Here is a 21,646-nt window from a genome sequence, read left to right as displayed (position 1 = left end):
GCACGAATAATTGAAAAAAGACGACCACCTCGATTCGACCCTACACATGATCTTAATTCAGATTTTCTACGATTCAGCCAATTATATTTTCAAGGTCAGGAGAGAAATGTAAAGGCGGCCGCACAAGTCTTCACAGCAACATGGACACCTTCAAATGGCAATAAACAGTCACATACTGTATTTATAAGCTGTAATTCACCCAGAAATGTCATTTCTGTCTAAATGTAAAGATGTACTCACGGCCAATCAAACGTGAGCTGACCGAGAGCTGTTTGTTTACTTCCGAGAATGTGTGCGTGCGCGCCAATGACACCTTCTTTAGTGAACAGCACATGCTTAGGCTGTGAATAACAGGTAATGAAGTTGTAAATAACGTTCAGTTTGTTGTCAGTTTGTTTCTCTCAGAGTGACGGCAGCCATGAGCCGAAGTGAAAGTTCAAGTTCAGTTTTTTTATATAGATGCACAAAGTGCTTTACAGAGAAAAAATAAACAGACGATATGGGCATAAAAACAGTAACAGCAATAGGCACATAATAGGAAAGAACATAGAAAGCGTAACAAAAAAAAGAGCAAAAAATGAAAACAGAAATTTTTCCCTAATTTAAAGATGCTACCACAGTTGACCACACTAAACAAGATTAAGAACAGGACCGTTTTGATTTGCAAAAGCATGTTCGCCCCTACTTTAGAGGTGGGCCTTTGGAACTTTTAATAAACTGATCACCAGAACGCAAGTGTCTGGATGGAGTGTAAATAACAATCAGTTGAGATAAATATTGAGGACCCAGACCATGTAGGGTTTTAAACACAAAGAGAAGGATTTTATATTTGAATCTTTGTGTCACCGGTAACCAATGGAGTGACGTGTATATTTCTGTCTTTCTGTTAAAAATCTAGCTACTGTGTTTTGCACTAACTGTAGGCGCGCAATCTGAGACTTAGGCAGCCCAAAATAGAGAAAGTTACAAAGAAAGTGAAGCTGGCGCGCATATCATATGATCATAATGCATTTTACAGTTATGCTAACGACAAGCATGTAATGTTTTTTCTTTCATACCGAACACATAGTGTTGTGCATGAAAATAAATGTTTACTGTGTCAGTATAACTACTCTAGCCTATATAATACTGAATATAACACAAGCGGGAATCTGATAATGACAAATGTCTAATTTTACCAGTGAAAACAAATGGTCTAATAATGTTGTCAATGACAAATGGCAAGCATATGTCTCAAACATAATAATTTTACTTTATAATTATGAATAGTCGTATTCTGATGTCATAATTCTACTGTGAATTAACAACCAGGACATATTCAAAGTCTGTTCAAGTCCAGCATAATGACTGTACAAAAATTTGCATTTTAAGCAACAATATAGCTACACATAGGCCTATTATTATTATTAGTGTTGTTTTACCATACGTTTGAGAATTAACAATATTAATAGCCTACGAATATTAACCTTTATTTTACATCTACAGAATCATGAGAAAATCGTGATCTTGATTTTAAGCAAAAACGATCGTGATTCACATTTTAGCCAGAATCGCGCACCCCCTATTAGTCACAACAACCCCCGTTTGTTATGAAAAAAAATAACTGAACATAAAAAGTTAAAAATGAAATGACAAGGGAAAACAAAACCATGGGAGCAGAAATGCTGCTCTTAAAGTGACAGTACACAATATTCCTTCTGCCGTTTTTATCTTTATTAATCAAACTAAAAAAAAAAAGACAAGGACAACATCACTCCCTGCTCTTGACTAAAGGAATTTTGTAGCTTTAATAACAAACAAATCAAGTTTAATTCTTAAGGTGAAGATGCTTAAAGTGGAGTTTGTTTCATTAGTATATTTTCATTCTATTGTATTTACTTCCTTTCCATAATTCTGAGAACTTTGTTAGTTCTGCTTCAGTATTACAAATTGTGAAATTTAATGATCTTTGAAAATGCATAGGCGTACTATCTATATGTATTTTTGTACAATATTTGTGGTTAGAATTATGACCAAAACAATCGTAGATATGATTTTTCTCATAATCGAGCAGCTCTAGCGCTAATACCTCTTAGTGTTTGTTTTACACACAAAATTCAGACATATTTACCCACCAACACAAATTTCTCTGTTCTCAAAAATGTATTCCTGGGCACATATTCCCAATGAGCCTGTGTTGCTTTCTCCTCTCCATGCATACAAACTTTTGTGGGCCAGGATTGAAAAAAAAAATCATTTCTAAGAATGCTTCAGCCAAGCATGTGCACTAATACCTTCGCACACAAGGACTTAGTTATCGTCCAGTGAAATATTGGTAACATAGATTTAATATAAACGGACAAAATGGAAAATGCCGCTTGGAAGTACATTATAAATCTCCCTCCGTCTCAAAATGAAATGTGAATTAAGTCTGAAAGACAGTGAGGTGTAAATCTGCCGCATGCGAACAACGTTAACTGTACACCGTGGAACAAATCCTCTCTTTTGAGAAACACAGGCGTTAAATTATCAGCCCAGCAAAGCCACCATGGATGCCGTCCCAGTGTTAATATTTCCCTTTGCAATCCTTTTGTCTTCGCATCATAATGAAGCATGTACCCAAAACATTCATCTCCATCTCTTTCCCCCGAATCACTGGGCCCAAAGTGAATAAACAAAAAGGCAATTCTTCAGGCCAGTGAGTGAGCAACCCTCTTAGTACAGCTTATATGAACAAAGCAAGAGGAACTGAACAAAGTGAGGGAGTCAAATACAGAGGAATTATCTCTCTAAAGCTGTCAAGGTGGCTGGGTTATTCTCTTGTTCTGAATACTAGGTTTGATAGAGAGAATACAAATATTGCATCTAATGCCACTTTCTTCAGTCATTGAATATAAAAACGACACCATGCATTACTATTAATGGAGGCACGGCCTTTGTAATACATTTTGTTCCAAACACTGTATTCAGGCAAATTTGTTTGACGTTACTATGCAACTACATTGTGATGTTTCCTTGACTGAGGTGCTTTAGATATTGCTATGTTCTCTGGAAAATAAGGTGACTCAACTACGGTAATCAACCAAAATGATTTGGTGTTACTATGCAACTCGGTTAAAATGTCTCCTTGAGAGTCATTCTTTAAATACAGTGGTAAACTGCCAAAAAAGCTTTTCCAAATTAGTATTTTTGTCTTGTTTTTAATCCATCCAAATTTCTAAAAAAAAATTCTTAACTCAAGAAGCATTTTCTAGGCAAGCAAAAAATTGTTTTGAGTAATAATATGCCAAATTAAGTACGTTTGTCTTTAAAGGTGCCATATACTGCACTGATTTAATAAGTTAAATTGCTTTCTGATATTCACATAGTAGGTTTATGGCTTCGGTAAGGTAGGAAAAAAACTCCAGAAGGTTTTATAAGCTTATTTATTACTTAATAAAAAAACAGATAGAATATAAGGATATGCCACAACAAGACCGGATACTCACTGAAGCTAAGCAGGGCTGAGCCTGGTCAGTACCTGAATGGGAGACCACATGGGAAATCTAGGTTGCCGTTGGAAGTGGTGTTAGAGAGGCCAGCAGGGGGCGCTCAACCTGTCTGTGTGAGTCCTAACGCCCTAGTAAAAGTGAAGGGAACACTATACTGCCAGTGGGTGCTGTCAAACGGATGGGATGTTAAACTGAGGTCCTGACTCTCTGTGATCATTAAAAATCCCATGGCACTTCTCGTAAAGAGTAGGGGTGTAACCCCGGTGTTCTGGTCAGAGTCCCTCCATCGGATCTTTTCCAATCATGGCCTCCCAATCATCCCCATACACTAAAATTGGCTCTATCACTGTCTCTCCACTCCCCCAATAGCTGGTGTGTGGTGAGTGCACTGGTGCCGTTGTCCTGTGGCTGCCGTCGCATCATCTAAGCGGATGCTGCACACTGGTGGTGGTGTGGAGAGACCCCCCCTCATGATTGTTAAGCCCTTTGGGTATATGGCCATACACAATAAATGTACTATAGAAATACACATTACATTACATATATGGTTCATTTCGTGAATATTAATGAGCTCTGCCACTCAAAGGCCCCATTTACACTGCCAGTTTAACTGCATTTACACTGCATGGTTCAAGTTACTCAATTCAGATTTTTTTCTCCCACGTGACACAGATCAGATATGGCCCATGTACGCGTAAGCATAAAAAAAATGCTTACTTTTGAATTTTGAATGACGTCAAGTTCATGTCAGAACAGACTTCAGTGGTCCCAAACATTAAATCTCATACACGAGGACTCAAAAAGCTTTTATATTGCCATAAAGCATACGTATTTAAGCATGTTAACGAGAGAGAGAGAGGGAGAGAGAAAGAGAGAAAGAGAGAGAGAGAGAGAGAGAGACAGACACCACGTAACCAATATAAACTAAAAGAAAACTATTGCATACAACACGTGCATAAATAACTCTATGGACATTATTGGACATTATAGATGTTTTGTTCTGCTGTGACTGTTGCTCAGTGAAGTGATTGATGGTTTTTGAAAGGTGAGTTGTTTTTCGTTTATTTTAATATCCTGATTACATGACATAAAAAAAAAACACATCCATATCTCAGCAGGGTCCGTCATGTTTTTGGGTCCTCTTGAAACATTTTCGTTGTGTTCTGTGCACTTGTTTGCAATTGTTGACCAATTTGCTGCACGATTCTTCAGTTCTTTGTGTTGTGACCAATTTGCAAAATGTGTGCTGACAAATTGATGAAGATCGTTTCTTAATTTGCTGGTGTTTTTTGTAATTGCATGTGCTTTCTTAAATTGCAGCGTGTTAAGCTCTCTCGGCCACCGTAGGCTTTCCACAAAAGCATATTGAATCGATTAATAACCTCAGAGCTCACAACAGGTCTGATAAAAGGGTTTATCAGTTATTTAAATTCCCAATGGAGAAAATAAAGCAGTTTTCACTTTCAGGAATTATTTAGAAGCATCAAACATATTCTGTTGACTTTATATATGAAAATTCGTAGTAAATAATAGTGGTTTAACAGTAAACAAAGTTGCATTGTTTCTTCATGAAATATTCAAAATCCTCTTTTTTATTCTGGAAAACAACATGACTGAACAGCCAAATATGTTAAACATTTCTTCAGCTGTGGTTCTTCAAATATCGCTGTGAATTCTGGGAAATAAAGCAACCACCGTAAACGATCACATTTATTTACGTAATGCAGTCAAACCAAACTCGTCTGATGTTACTAAGCAACTAGGCTACGACGTTTTTCCCATCAGAGTTTCTTCAAACACTGCTTTGCATTCTGGGAAATAAGCTGACTCCATCATCACGCTCAACCGAAAATTCATTACACAAGTAGGTTATAACGTTTCTCGTTTGGTGGTTGTTCAAATTCTTGCTTTGCATTCTGGGAAATAAGGAAAAACTCAACCACATGCAAAAAAATGCTTTTTTAATGGACACCCACTTTCATACACTGTTACACGCTGGGCCGCTTTTCCTACAGCATGTTGCTGAAGAGGGGAAAGAAGCAAATCTCACTTTTAGCCTTCTGCATGCAGTTGATAAGACCTCAGAGAGAGAGAGAGAGAAAGAAAGCGAGCGAGGGGGGAAAATTGATGAGGGAGGGCAAGAGAGAGAGAAAACGAAGGAGAGGGGGACTGAGGAAAATCACAAATCTTGGAGAGCGACTCTGACTTCATTTGCCAATAGCTGAATGGTTTCGAGGCTTTGGCTAAAGCACTTTCTGCACCATTGCCCCTCGTCGCGCAGAGCAAACCCTTTCCATTTAACGTAACTTTATTCATTTTTTTTTTTTATACCAATGGGGGTCAATCAAGGTGTGAACCTAGCGGATAAAGGCAGTCGGCGTTGCTGCCCATCCAAATGGAGGCAATGCACTTCAGATTCCCACTTCAGTGCTGTGTGAACCATTATGATCTCTGTCCAGTCGTTTACAGAGGATAGATGGCTGAAGGTAGGGCAATGGAAAACGGCCCTGCTTGAGCATTATCCATCTCTAAAAGCGACTAAACGTGGCAGCTGAGGATAACCGCTGCTTTCATCCTCAAATATTATGTCGTAATGAGAGTTGTGTACAAACAGAGGTGTGTTCTGCAACTATAGCCCTTGCGTGAAGTGGAAAAAACTGACAGCAGCTTGGAAACAAGTTCTTAACCACCCACTGATCCTGAGTTTTCTTGGGCATACCTTTATTTAAGGCGCTCGCGTCATAACTTTTATTTCTTGAAAATGTCAGGGACTGGCTGTGAAAATTATACTGGAGGAAGAAACTTAAAAGCCAGACATTTCAAAAGCTTTCTGAGAGATTGCAGAGACGCTGTATTATTTTATTTGACAATTTACACACTCGAGGCAATGGTATCTTGCGAGCCTTTTCATCAAAATTTAGCATGTTTAAAAAAATATTGTGAAATTGATAAAGGATGAAAAAAAAATCACTAACCTTCTTCTCAAGCTGTGTGATTTGTTCTTGGTAAAAAGCCTCCAACGCCTTCAGCTCTGCCTCCTTCTTGTCCAGCTGTTTCCCCTGGAATTAAATAAATGAAGAGTTATGTGACATCCATTTGCTCGTCTTGATAAATTTGAGGGTTATTGCAAAAAAATGATATATTTCTGTAAAAAACTTGAACACTAAAAATATGAAAAGGTAACATTGTAATACTTCTGGCAAACAAAACTAAAAATCTTGTAAATAAACTTAAAAAAATAATTGATTAGTAAACTAAATAAAATTAATGAAATTCAATAAATATATTTTATAAAAATGATATATTTTGATAACTACATTCTGATTGTAACAATTATTTGTAAATAAAATAAAAAATAAATAAACTATGAACAAAATTTTTTTTAAATTAAAAGTAAAATTAAATTAAATAAATAAAAAAATTAAATAAAATAAAATACTTGCATTGCAATAAAAAAATAAATAAATATTATAAAAAATATATATTCTGATAATTACATCCTAACTATTTCTAAAAAATAATAATAATGAATAAACTTTCAACAAAAAAATGTGAAATATGTTTAAAGCCAAAAATAGTAAAGCTAAATTCAATTAAATAAATAAATAAAATAAATAAATTTGCTAAAAATAAAATACTTACATTACAAATAAAAAATAAATTAATGAAATGTTATAAAATGATAAATTCTAATAATTACATTCTGATTGCAACAACTATTTTTACAAAAATAAAAAATTAACTATGAACAAAAACAATTGGGAAAAGATGTTTAAAGTAAAACTAGTAAAGTAAAATAAAATGTAATAAAAAAATTAATTAATTAATTTTAAAAAAACTTGCATTACAGGTAAAAACTCAAATTTAAAAATAAATTGTATTAAAATGATATAACCTGATTATTACATTATTAATCTAACAACTATTTGCAAAAATAAATAAATTAATTAATTAACTATAACAAAAAAAAAATGGGAAAAGCATTTAGAGCCAAAATTAAAATAGTAAAAGTAAAATAAAACTAAATAAAAAAAACTAAATAAATAAAATAAAAATACTTAAAAATTTTATATAAAAATTATATATTCTGATAATTTCATTCTCTTTTGTGTCAAATAAGTTTTATTGAAGACACAGATTCAGAAAAAAAAACATTCTCTGTTTTACATATTTTGATAATTAAATTCTGACTGTAACAACTCATTTATTCATTCATTCATTTACTTGTCGGCTTAGTCCCTTTATTAATCCGGGGTCGCCACAGCGGAATGAACCGCCAACTTATCCAGCAAGTTTTTTACGCAGCGGATGCCCTTCCAGCCACAATCCATCTCTGGGAAACATCCACACACACACATTCAGTCATACACTACGGACAATTTAGCCTACCCAATTCACCTGTACCACAAGTCTTTGGACTTTGGGGGAAACCGGAGCACCCGGAGGAAACCCACGCGAAGGCAGGGAGAACATGCAAACTCCACACAGAAACGCCAACTGAGCCGAGGTTCGACCCAGCGACCTTCTTTCTGTGAGGCAACAGCTCTACCTACTGCGCCACTGCTTCGCCCGTTGTAACAACTATTTTTGAAAAATAAATAAACTATGAACAAAAAAAAATTGGCAAAGATTTTTTTAAAGCCAAAAATAAAATAAAAAGTAAAATAAAAATTTATTTAAAAATAAAGCAAATAAATAAAAAAAATAAATAAAATAAAATAATGTAAAATAAAATACATTAATTTATAAAAAAAAAGCTTGCATTACAAGTAAAAATGAAATAAATAAATAAATAAATGAATACATTTTATAAAAATGATATATTCTAATAAATACATTCTGATTGTAACAACTGTATGTAAAAATAAATAAATAAATAAATAATAAAAATGTGGGGAAAGATTTTTAAAGCCAAAATTAAAAAAGTAAAATAAAATTATATAAAAATGTTATTTATAAATAAATAAAATAAAAAATATTATACTTTCATTAAAAGTAAAAAAGTGTCAACTGAAAAAATAACATAAAAAGCTACTGGCCTGAAATTGTTAAAAGAATTATTGTTGAGCCCAAAGCCTGTTGATGACCGCCTACCTCACAAACAAATCTGTGGCAAAGCAGAAAGTGACACAATTCCCAAACTCAAACTCAGTGATGTAGCTGGTGACATTAATTTTAAAAACATTTTCTATCATAAGGCTTATAAGCTTAGGACAAAGTCCAACTGTCATCTTTGGAAATTTCAGTGTTTATTGGCGTTTCTTAAAGCTTCGTCAAGGTTTTCAGATTTTTGGGCAGCGAATTAACAAACGCTTTCAACAAACATATGTCCCGACTGGTCCAAAACTGTTGACCATCCTCAAGAGAGGCCGGACGGAGGACGCTCCACAGCGCAGCTTCACTCAAACAGAATGGAGCAAAAGCTCTTAAAACCGTTCTGCCGATTCTGCCAGAGTCTTTAGGAAATGGACAGCTGGTGTAAGATTTTCAGCCCTCGAAAAAAAAAAAACATTGAGAAGGATTTCCAGCACAGAGGGATTCCGAAAATAAACGGAGAAAGTGAGGACACAAGACAATGGCACGCACAAGTATGTAGGTGATTTTGTCCATGCTTGAGACACTCAAACAGGTGTGCAGGAACTGGATGATTAGCACTGAGTCGGTATGCACAAAAAAAAATAAGAGGACTGACTTACAGAGATGATATGGACTATTTGTGAGCACGCAAACATCTGGGCCATTGAAAATCCAAAGCAGATATCATTTGTTGTTGTGGTATTGGGTCTGGTGAGTCCTTAGTTATAAATCTGTGGGCTCCTAGACGCCTTGAGCCCTTTGAATCGTCCAAACTTTCCCCCCTAGCAGCGCCCCTGCTCAGCCCCATAAACACTGTGGGCTCTATTTTAAACATCTAGGTGCAAAGTCTAAAGCGCAAAAGCATTAAGAGCGTGTTCGAATCAACTTTTGCTATTTTAAGGATGGAAAAATACCCTCTGCGCCATGGTGCATGGTCTAACAGGGTTATGCTTATTCTCTTAATGAGTTATGGGTGTGGTATGAAAATAAACCAATCAGAGTTTCATCTCCCATTCCCTTTAAGAGTCAGTTGCGTTGCGCCATGACACATTTGCTATTTACATGGCAGACTTTGTAAGTGGAAAAACGAAACATTTCACTAATGAGAAAACAGTTAAACAGACCATCTGCAGTGTGAGGATAAAGAATGAGCCTCTTTACTTTCTATTTCTCTTTTGCGAATAAGGAAACGGTTGTACACTCCGCTGAATAAAACATCCATTAGCCTGCATAATTAATTTTGTTTGTTAAGAGCAAAGATTTGATTCAAAAACTATTTCTAAATTCAGTTCTAATTTCCAGCAAAGAATAAATGAACAATAATAACGAAATGTGGTCAAAAAACTCAGTTACATCCAAACACATGTCCTATGCTCCATATGGTCCAAAATCTGAGGTGGACAAATCTAAGTTTGTTTTGTTTTTTTAAAGCAAATATAAATACACACACAATAAATAATACTGCTAATAATAATAACATTATAAAAAGGTAAGTTGTCGTGAATAAACTGAAAAAAGCCCCTCTGAGATGAAGAAGGCATGGAGGCAGTGGTTTTATTTATGTAGAAAATAAGGATTTTTGTAATATGTTATTCCTTTAATTCTTTTTCATTTGAAAAAATATTTGCATATTACTGTACATCCTTCATGTTTTAAGCAATGTGTAAGCAAGGCGCACAACTAACGTGCTCTGCTCTGCACTTTAGACCTGCTTTCAGCAGATGCCTCAAAATAGCAATGTGCCAACAATGCGCCTTAACACACCTCTTTTCTAGACCGAAACACCCATGAGTCCACAAAATGGTGCAAATGGATTTGCTATTTAAACAACGCGGCGGAAAAACGGAAAAAAAGGGGTTGAGCTGGTCTGAAAATAGCATCACGTCAGGGTAAACATGTCTTGGGCCTTATTGCACCTGGTGTATGATAGGACCCTATATTAGCACCTCGCATAAGCGGTGATTTGTTTTCTGTAATTTGATGCAAAGATGATATAATACATACATAAATGCATATAAATGTTCATAATTTTTTTTAAATCAAAATATAAAAACTTTTAAAGATTTAAAAATGTATAAATAATTATAAATAATACAAAAAATCTTTAATTTTTTTTAAATAATAAAAGTGAAAAGCGTCTATTTGCTTTCTTTTTTTTTCTTCTGAAGAAAGTCTTATTGCTTGTTTAATTTGACTGGAATAAATGCAGTTATTTTTATTTTGTAAATAATTGTAGGGTAAATAGTACTAGCCCTTATAAAGAATTTATCTTTCGACTGGCAACAGGATAAACCACTGTTGTCCAATGACTAGATTAACATGTTTAATTAACCTAATTAAGTCTTTAAATTGCACTTTAAACTGAATACTAGTATCTTGCAAAACACTAGTCAAATATTGTACTCATGGCAAAGACAAAATAAATTTGTTATTAGAAATTAGTTATTAAAACTATTATGTTTAAAAATGTGCTGGAAATAAACTTCTCTACATTAATTAGAAGTTGAGAAACATTTGAAAACGAAGATTAAATTTCTTAGGATAGCTAATCATTTTTAATGAATGTAGATATGTATTAAATGTACTAAAGGAGTAGTGAAAAGTAATTACAGTAATTGCTGTTATTAAGCCATATGTACAGTTCTTTTTCAACATGATAATTAGATGCTCTATGTGTGGTTTTACATACGATTATGATGATTTTAAAAATGAAAGCTAAAATATTTTAATACAGGATGTTATTGTTTTACTGAACATAGATTTACAAATGAATTGTTTGCTTAAAGTGAGAAAACATTTCAAGGCTAATAAATATTTATCATTTTAAATAGTGTACCACAGATTTGTGAAATTAGTCAATTAGTTTACATGTGTTTGTCATGTTCTGACTCTTTTAGAGTAGTTTTAATTAACAATTGACTGTGCCTTTTCTATAATCTGTACTCAGAGGTAAAAATCTGCCTTGAAACTTAAACCAATACAGATTTGAAGCTCATTTACAATAATTAGCAGAAGCTTCTATCTGAAGCGACTTACGAATGAGAAGCCTACAGATGAAGCACTACAAAATCAACAGGGCAGCAATATATAGATGGCAAGTCTAAGTTAGTTTAGCAGTTTTTATATTTATAGCATATAATGTATATTTTGAGTCCTGGCTTTTTGTAGAAAAATTATCACTTTCCAAAATGATCCTCATGTCACATAAAACAACTAAAACAGTGCAAGATAAGCAAGAAGCAGGTCTGGGTGATATGACAAAAATCTAATATCAAAATAAAAATAATTTCATATACTGATATCGATATACACTCGTCGGCCACTTTATTAGGTACACCTTACTAGTACAGGGTTGGACCACCTTTTTTCCTTCAGAACTGCCTTAATCCTTCATGGCATAGATTCAACAAGGTACTGGAAATATTCCTCAGAGATTTTGGTCCATACTGACATGATGGCTTCAAGCAGTTGCTGCAGATTTGTCGACTGCACATCCATGATGCGAATCTCCCGTTCCACCACATCGCAAAGGTGCTCTATTAAATTGAGTCTGGTGACTGTGGAGGCCATTTGAGTACAGTGAACTCGTTGTCATGTTCAAGAAACTAGTCTGAGATGATTCATGCTTTATGTCATGCCGTGTTATCCTGCTGGAAGCAGCCATCAGAAGATGGGAAAATTGTGGTCATAAAGGGATGGACATGGTCAGCAACAATTTTCAGGTAGGCTGTAAAGTTGACATGATGCTCAACTGGTACTAGCCCAAAGTGTGCCAAAAAAGTATCCCCTACATCATTAGACTATCACCACCAGCCTGAACCGTTGATACACAGCAGGATGGATTTATGTTTTCATGTTGTTGACTCTTCAGACCAGGCAACGCTTTTCCAATCTTCTATTGTCCAATTTCGGTGAGCCTGTGAGATTTGTAGCCTCAGTTTTCTGTTCTTAGCTGACAGGAGTGGCACCCGATGTGGTCTTCTGCTCATGTAGACCATCTGCCTAAAGGTTGGACGTGTTGTGTGTTCAGAGATGCTCTTCTGCATACCTCGGTTGTAACAAGTGATTATTTCAGTTACTGTTGTCTCTCTATCAGCTCGAACCAGTCTGGCCATTCTCCTCTGACCTCTGGCATCAACAAAGCATTTACAGCCACAAAAGTACCGCTCACTGGATATTTTCTCTTTTTCCGACCATTCTCTCTAAACCCTAGAGATGGTTGTGTGTGAAAATCCAAGTAGATCAGCGGTTTCTGAAATACTCAGTCCAGCCTGTGTGTCACCAACAACCATGCCACTTTCAAAGTCACTTAAATCCCCTGTCCTCCCCATTCTGATGCTCGGTTTGAACTGCTGCAGATCGTCTTGACCATGTCTACATGCACTGAGTTGCTGCATTGTGATTGGCTGATTAGAAATTTGTGCTAACGAGCAGTTGGACAGGTGTGCCTAATAAAGTGGCCAGTTCATGCACAGGATTAAACACAGTGACTGTACTCATTTTAACTGCACATCAGAGTGAAAGGTTATGTGCAGTACTGTATTAAAAATAATTTCCTATTGCCTATTATGACTTATATTATGATAGGTGAAATATTTGTAAATTAGCCTCTACTTTTCAATACATATTTATATTCATGCCATTTTGAATTTTAAAAAGTGGCAGTTTTATTTATTTAATACATGGAAACAATGTACTCGAGTATAGAGATTGTTTTTACTACAGTAAATAGGGTTCATATCAAGCATTCTTCAACATCGTAGAATACAAACAAATCCCAACATCCAAAAAAATGAGTTCAAAGATGCTAAAAAAGGACAAGAATTTAAACCAGAGAACCAAGAAAAAAAAAAGTGACATGCTCGCACACATGCACGCATCTCCCCTGCAATTAGCTTCCCTCATTCAGCAACTGTACGAGACACAGATACATTAAACCCAGCGGGACACGCCATTCACACAGTTGTGCTTTCTCACACACACACACACGTGCACAAACACGGTGGTGGAGAGACGCCCCGTGGCGCTGACCGGGAGAGGCGCATGTACTGTAGCAGCCAGACAATGGCGCACAACAAAAGCACAACCCCAAATTACGGGCATACATAATCACCCCCTTTCCTCTGCCTCCTGTCTCGAGCGAGCAGTAAATCACCTCCATCAGCACCAGCATCATATGCAATTTTCTAGCTGGGTAGCTCCGAAAACGCCACGCCGGCCGACACGCTTTGCACGCTCACAATCGGAGCTTAATGCATGAAAACCAAAACACCATGTTTTCAATGAGGAGGGAACAAGACGCTGAGAGATAGGGAGAAAGAAAGAGAGTGAATGAAAGAGAGAAATGTAACTACAGTTGTGGAATCAGCCGTGCTTACCCAGGCATCCAGTTCAGAGGCAGGCTGGAGAGAGAAGGATAGAGAAATAAGAAAGAAAACAGCACTTCACATCATGTGGCTACACAAAAACCTTTTCTTAAAAGGCGGTTCATCTGTTTACATTACATTGAATTATTAGGGCATGCATGACACAACAACTGTAGACAATTAAAATTAAAACGTGACTTTTTGGGGGACAAACAATCTGTGTTAATTAGATTATAAACTTTACCATTTCGCTGGAGTGCAGTAAGTGCACTATTCTGTGCTTCTTAATGGCTGTGTTTTATTTTGTGATGTTGTCTGGCACATACAGCAAAATTGCTTATCACTACAAATCTTGTCATGTAGCTGTTGTTAGGACACGGGGTTACAATATAACCTGCTTAACTATTGTTAACATTTGTAGCATTTATATTATTTGCTAATTAATGACCTCATGTTGAACTCTGATACAACGTTTCATTTCGGAGTCTGCTACTGTCCACTGGAGGTCGCATTTCAGTCGCGGATGTGTACTTTGAGAGCCATTTAGAATGAATGAATAAAACTCGCTGTTTTCCACCAAGGCAACCCGGAGCTGAGATATAACTGGCTAAACTGGCGTAGGTTAAATGACTAAACCAAAGACAGACGTTCCGGCACACACATTTTAAAGCAGAATATCTGACTTTAGCATTGTTTTTCATGGAAACAAGTATGCTCCCTTAGCATTTGGTATTTTTATTATTAACAATTTTTTATTATGGTATTTTATGCTTTAGAAGAGTTAGATACAGCAGCTTTAAAAACTATATATACTATATATACAACAGAATTCATTTGCAGAAGCAAAATAAGGGGCTGATCACAATGAACACGATTTTCTGTTAGGAGGGTCCTAACACCCCAGTATATTGATGGGGACTCTGTACTGCTCAGTGAGTGCAGGTATCAGATGAGATGTTAAACCGAGGTCCTGACTCGCTGTAGTTGTTAAAAATCCCAGGATGTCATTCGAAAAAGAGTAGGGGTTTAACCCCACCATCCTGGTCAAATTTGCCCACTGGCCTCTGTCCATCATGACCACCTAATCATCCCTGTATCATAGTTGGCTTCATCCCTCTGTCTCTTCTCAACTAATTAGCTGGTGTGTGTTGTGTGGTCTGGTGCTATATGCCAGCCATCGTGTCATCCAAGTGAATGCTGCACACTGGTGGTGGTTGAGAAGACTCCCCCACCACCACCACTAAAAAATGTGTAAAGTGCTTTGAGAGAGCAGAAATGTGCTATATAAATTTAAGGTGTTAATATTATTATTGTTACAAGCACTGCTTATTACCTCAACAGAATTCCTGCCTCTGCTTTCATTTGATTAGAAACTGATGAAAACTGATGTGGCAAACTTTTTCTGCTCGGAGTTGACATTTTTCAATTGCAGGCACACAGAGCACAACGGCAAAATTAATCTCATCGCTATATATACATATGTTTAGTTTGTTTTGTTTTTTAAGATATTTTTTGAATATTTCTATTTTTCAGCTAAAACTTCTTAAATTTGTCAGGCAACTGTACATGTTTAAACAGAAATAGAAATTAGTCAGTGACAACGTACAGTGCATTGTTGTTTACAAACAATTCCTATTTTACATGCAATTTCAAACTTTTTTTAAGCAGAGTAATTCTGCTTTTTTATCTAATAATATTTAATAAAAATTGTATTTCCTATGAGGGGTGCCCAAACTTCTTATGTAGGGCCAAAAACCAAATTTGATTGATAATTGCCATGACTGATTTCCTAATTTAATTAATATTATTTAAAAATGACTATATAAGATTGCTTTATATTACCTAATACAGTGCATTTTTTACATTTTTTAATGAATGTTTATCGCAAAGTGTCAATCTGATCATCTAATTTAAAACACAATGACACTAGTTTTAGCCTTGATTTGCTGGTCGATGTATTCTGCATAATTCTTGATACATCGAGTGACGCATTTACATTTTTTAAAAATCAGATTCATTAGCAACAATAAATTAATTACAACATTCAATTTGTTTGCTTGTTAGTAGCTCAGCAAGAAAAAAAAAAGAAAAAAAAAAGTTATATCAAATTAGAAATGATGATCATTGTCACTCTTTTCTCAGATGGAGGTGGGATAAATCAAAGGTTTTGGCCCGCGGGCCCTACTTTGGACATCTCTGGTCTATGCATTAAGATGATTAAAGTAATTAAATTCCTGATTTAATAAATTATTTCTTAAATAAGGTCAGTAGAAAAGTCATTTAAATGCAGGTTTAATTATGTAATTACATAAAAGACTACAACATTATTAGCGCTTTTACAATGTGAAATAAGTACAAATAACTCTGTAAAAAAATTGTGGGCACTTATTGCATTACTATTGTTATTAGGGGTCTAAACAACCAAGTTAATTCTCTCTGACCACTTCAGCGCCATTTTGGGTCCACTTTTGCACTTAAAGGGATAGTTCACATAAAAAGAAAACTATGTCATCATTTACTATTGGAAATCTATAACAATTGACTTCCATAGTAGGAATAACAAATACTATGAAGGTCAATGGTTAAAGGTTTCCAGCATTACTTTTGTGTTCAACTGTACAAAACACAAAAATATGATCTAAGGGCGGAGTAAATAGTGACAGAATTTTCATTTTTGGGTGAGCTACCCCTTTAATCATTTAAAAAGCAAACATGAAATGGAGACTGTAAATGGCAAAGCACAAATCTCCAAGGGCTCCTAATTGCAACTGTAAATTGAGTGCTAACAAATGTATTATGTAGTATGGAATCAGTCCTCATTATAGGAGCAGCAGCAGGGCGTTTCACACATATTTAATGAAGAGGAAGGCGAGGGTAATCTGGTCTGCTTGCTGAAGCCAAGCGCTACACACACTGCCAGGGCTCACATGGATCTACGGCGATAAGACTTTAAGAGCCCAGCATCAGAGGAGACCTACTAATATGATTCATTCTACACATAGTGTAAAAAGGAAAAAATTAAAAGCTCAAAATGTTTTTCTTTATCATTTGTTTTGTATATTACCTTTTTTGCTGTTGCATTCATTAGGAATAATGTTGTCAATTTATATTAAAGCTAGTTAAAATCATTTTAATGCAACTAAGATACCAATGATCATCATAAATTTTTTTTAAATGTTTACTCAATAAAAGTACCAATCATGTAAACTCAAAAACTACATAAAAAATAACCATAATAAAAGTAGAAATTAGAAATGCTCTTGTGGAAACTGCCTAGAACAAAATAATAATATTTTTAGGTTTTACAAAATGCTAACAAAACAGGAACTGACAAAGCTTTTTTTAAACTATTGTTTAAATAAAATAATATTTATAATATTTATTATTAGTTTATATATATTTATATTTTATTTTGAATTAAATGTTTAATATAATCATTTTATTATAAAAAAATAGATATAAAAGTAATAAAGAGTGAAACTGAATTAAAAGTAATAAAATAATTAATAACTATTAGTTTTTAATTTATAATATTTAATAATAGTGTAATCATTTTTAATTACACAGTAAAACACACGTAAAAGTAAAAAAGAGTGAAGCTGAATAAAAATTAATAAAAAAATAAGATATGCTACAACAGTGCATTATGCTGTATTTAACACTTATATTTATTCAAACCATTTTTATATAAAGCAATCTTTTTTATGTATATATTTATTATACATACTTTTGTGTGTGTGTGTCTATAAAAAAAAATAAATAAATAAATATATATATATATATATATATATATATATATATATATATATATATATATATATATATATGTAAATAAATTGTATTTATATCTTATTTTCAATTTGTTTTATATTAATTCAAACAACATATTGTTTGTATTTGTAAATAGGCCTGTCACAATAATCAATATATGATTATATATTCATAGAATTAGAAAAACAGTATGCGAGAAATACCCGGATGTCGAGTAGTTAATTCAAATTCAAACGCAGCACCTTCTAAGTATAGGTGTTTTCTGACGCAGCCTATATATTTTCTTCCTGTCTTCCTTAGTTTCAAAAACAGATTTCTTTACAGTTTAAAATCGCATCTTTAGAGATGTTTTCCACCGGAGATACAGTTGTATTAAAATAAATCGTACACATTTCTTAGGAATGGTATAGCAGAAAACGTTGGCGACTTTAGAACCTTGACTTTTCCAAACCGTGGCAAACCTTGAGAACGGTTATCGTCCCATGCCTACTTCATACATTACAAACATTTCTTTAACCAATTAATAGTATGTCAGTTTTACGGTCCCTGTAGGCAAAATTGGCCTATTGATGTATATTTTATCAGCTGCAGTACTGAATATATTGTCTATTTTGAAACACCTCTGATTAGATCTCGTCCAGGAATATTTTCAATTTTATTCACAAGGCTACAATGATGCCAACACAGACAGACAGCCTTAAAAATAGCCTCTCGGGGAACTAAAAGTGACTCAATGACAACTCTTAGCTGAAGAATCAAGAGTTTGCTCCCTGCTGGTCTTATGACGGCAAACTCATCACTCCGTCTTAAAGAACTCTTAGAGCCTGTTGAGAGCCACAGACACACACACACTCACTCACTCACACACGCAAGCCTTGTCATTTCTTTATTTATCCTCTTTAAATTCTCTGTGGTGACAAAGCCAATCTGATGGGCGTGCGGCACTCGTGTAACACTCTGTTTGGGATCTGGAGCAGGCTGATAATACTCAGGCAAGCATGAATTACACTGATAAGTCTAGAAATGAGCCCTGCTCGGAGTTGGGTTTACCGTAAACAATGGTGCATGCGTGTGCGTTAGGCTGTAACTCAGCACCCAGGCCGGGATAGATTCAAAGTGACAGGCCGTACGCTCCAGAAGAAATGAGGAGACTGCAGGAATGATGAACTGAAAGATGCTGAACACTGCTGATTATGTCAACAATAGCATATTATCACAGTTTTCAGTCACACCTTCAGGTTTCTGCGTGAAGTTTGGACGTGGATCAAATGAAGAAGGGTGTAGATGGTCCAAATTCATACGGTCGGAAGATTGTATGAAGTGTTCAGTTGCAAAAATCTATATATGTTTATGTTCAGTTATATCACTTTAAAAGGCAGCTATTTTCACTTGAAGGACTTTGTATGTTTATGTACAGCTGAAGTTAGAATTATTAGCCCGCCTGCATATTTCTTCCCTCAATTTCTGTTTATCGGATAAAAGATTTTTATCACATTTCTGAAAATAATAGTTTTAATAACTGATTTATTTTATCTTTGGCATGATGACAGAACATAATACTTGACTAGATATTTGTCAAGATACTAGTATTCAGCTTAAAGTGACATTTAAAGGCTTAACTAGATTAATAAGGCAAGTTAGGGTAAAGAGGCAAGACGAAGTCATTATATAACGATGGTTTGTTCTGTAGATATTAAAAACAAAAAAAGCTTAGCTTAAGACGGCTAATAATATTGACCTTAAAAAATTAAAACTCCTTTTATTCTAGCCGAAATAAAACAAATAAGACTTTGTTCAGAAAAAAAAAAAGCATGGGAGATACTGTGAAAATTTTTTTGCTCTGTTAAACCTCATTTTAAGAGTTCACACTTAGCTGATGATTGGTAATAAGCAAGTTTGGCATACTGTCCTGGGAGAGAGCCCTGAGCTCAGGAGATCCTCGAGCCCGGAGCTCTGTCCCGTTGCAGGGCGAGAGGGGAGCTCGGGTAGATCTCGAGAAACCCATCCCCCCGACTCCATCCCCTCCTGCTGCGTAAGGATTGCTAAGTGTTGCTGACAGAATTGAACTTGGTGCTAATTTGGTTTAGTCAATTTACTTAAGTCTCATGTTTTTGGGAGTGTGGGAGGAAACCGGAGGATCCGGGGAAAACCCACACAAGCACGGGAAGAACACGAACTCCACGCGAAAATGCTGTCCGGTTGGGTAGATACCCAAGCCAGAGGTATTTTTTGCTGTAAGGCCGCAGTGCTAGCCACTGAGCCGCCATGCTGCTCTTTAGAATAAGAGGAGGAGAGGGGGTGGAAGGGGGGATTCTTCAAGACGAAGATGACTAAAGGTAAGATGCTTGGTTATTTATACTGGGTTAGGAATAGTCTGATTGGTGGTTCGTACATTAGCTTGACTCGGGGCCAGCCGTGTCAATCATAAGCACTTGATCCTCTCGAAATTAGTTTATGAATAAACTTCATTTGGGAAATCTTCAAAAAAAGAAAAAAAAAATATTCACAGGAGGACTAATAATTTTGACTCAATTGTATATGATTGCAACAAAAAAAAGGCAGTATTAACGTATCATTTATACTGATATGTTAATACTGCCTACAACTATGTGGACACCTATTCATTGCACATATCGCTGTCAATCTTCCATTGTTCGTATTTTTTTATTTTTTATTTTTTGAAAGTATGCTGTTGTATTTTGCACTGTCGTTGTATTTTGCACTGTCTGTATTTTGCACTGTCTGTATTTTGTACTGTCTGGAGCCAGCACTTAAGCTTTTCACTTATCATAGCATACGTGCTGCTGATGATGTGAAAATAAAATTGATTTGATTTGATATATGCTGATAAGATATAAAAATATAAATGTCTGTCAAGCTGCAAACTGTTTCAGACACTTCAGTCTAAAATAACCAAAAAGAAAGATTTGTGCACCAGACATCGCTCAGGACCATTCGCAGAGGCTGTAGAATACAGGTAATAAAGTTGTAAATGATGTTCAGTTTCTTCTCAAGATCTACAGTAGATCTTCGATGACTTTTTTTTTAAAATGCTTTGGGGGTGAACCTAAAGATGTATTGACAAATATAATATGTGAAGGAAAAAATAAGATTTTTTTTAACAAGTGTCAATTTCTTTTCTTTTTTTAAACAATTAAGTTTTTCTTTTTTATTACAAAATGCATTTTCAAGCATTTCAAAAAGATAAAGTACAGGTTTGAAACCAACTAAAAAATCTGGATAATTAGAAATTAATTAAATTAAATTAAATCTAAAATTTAGAAACCTAAGATTAAGCTTTAACTTGTGCTTTCAAACTCATTCATAAGCTTTTGGTAAAGCAGGGGGAAAAATAAACCTAATAGGGTGTTTATTAAACGGTTATTTACAAAACAAATCCATCTCAACTAATGCTGTACTAAATAAAGAAAACAAATTACGAAGCTTATTACTTCCACATCACTACAGTGTTAAAGGCTGCCATGAAAAACAGCCTGAACTACAATCAGCTACCATTTATTTTTAGTTATAATAACTAAAGCAAACATGCAAACAGCACAGAAGGCATTTTCACATTAATGTCTAAATCTAATCCTAAAATTATGACAGATTTATTTAAACATCTACATTAATTAACACATCACTACCAGATGAAGTAAAGCTGTGGATACCGAATGACTTGCCTTAGGTAAAGATAATGCTACATGACATTAAAGCTGTTTATTCATATTTATTTCATGCCATAACTAGTAGTAAAGGGGAAGTTTTCACTGACAAAATGATCATGCCTTGATTCTGAACCATTTTATTAGGACAGTAAGGTCTGACTTTGCTTAGACAAAAGTCTTGTCACTTAACATTAATAATGTACAGTGTAGATTTACTTTTAGATTAATTGTGCCACATAGGACTGGGAGATTAACTCCCGTGATTAATGAAGGATCACTGTATACATGAAAAAAC

The 21,646-nt window shown here is 35.0% G+C and overlaps 1 protein-coding gene across 9 annotated transcripts in view; it reads right to left on the bottom strand.

Annotated features, from left to right (window-relative positions):
- Nucleotides 1-21,646, bottom strand: part of chchd6a (coiled-coil-helix-coiled-coil-helix domain containing 6a) — a 135,356-nt gene that overhangs the window by 78,876 nt on the left and 34,834 nt on the right. For 6 of the 9 annotated variants that reach the window (XR_015522783.1, XR_015522784.1, XM_087305588.1 and 3 more), the window contains one exon: nt 6,446-6,529. Coding sequence is in view for 6 of the 9 variants with exons in the window: in XM_087305588.1 (XP_087161714.1) it covers nt 6,446-6,529 (84 nt within the window). In the remaining 3 variants the exon portion in view is untranslated. Of the gene's footprint in view, nt 1-6,445; nt 6,530-13,924; nt 13,949-21,646 lie in introns of all 9 variants that reach the window. The other 3 variants (XR_015522782.1, XM_087305587.1, XM_087305584.1) reach the window with 1 other exon arrangement.

The sequence above is a fragment of the Danio rerio genome, chromosome 23 (genome assembly GCF_052040795.2).
Source record: "Danio rerio strain M-AB ecotype USA chromosome 23, GRCz13ab, whole genome shotgun sequence".
Classification (NCBI taxonomy): domain Eukaryota; kingdom Metazoa; phylum Chordata; class Actinopteri; order Cypriniformes; family Danionidae; genus Danio; species Danio rerio.
This window is presented reverse-complemented; position numbering and strand designations above follow the sequence as displayed.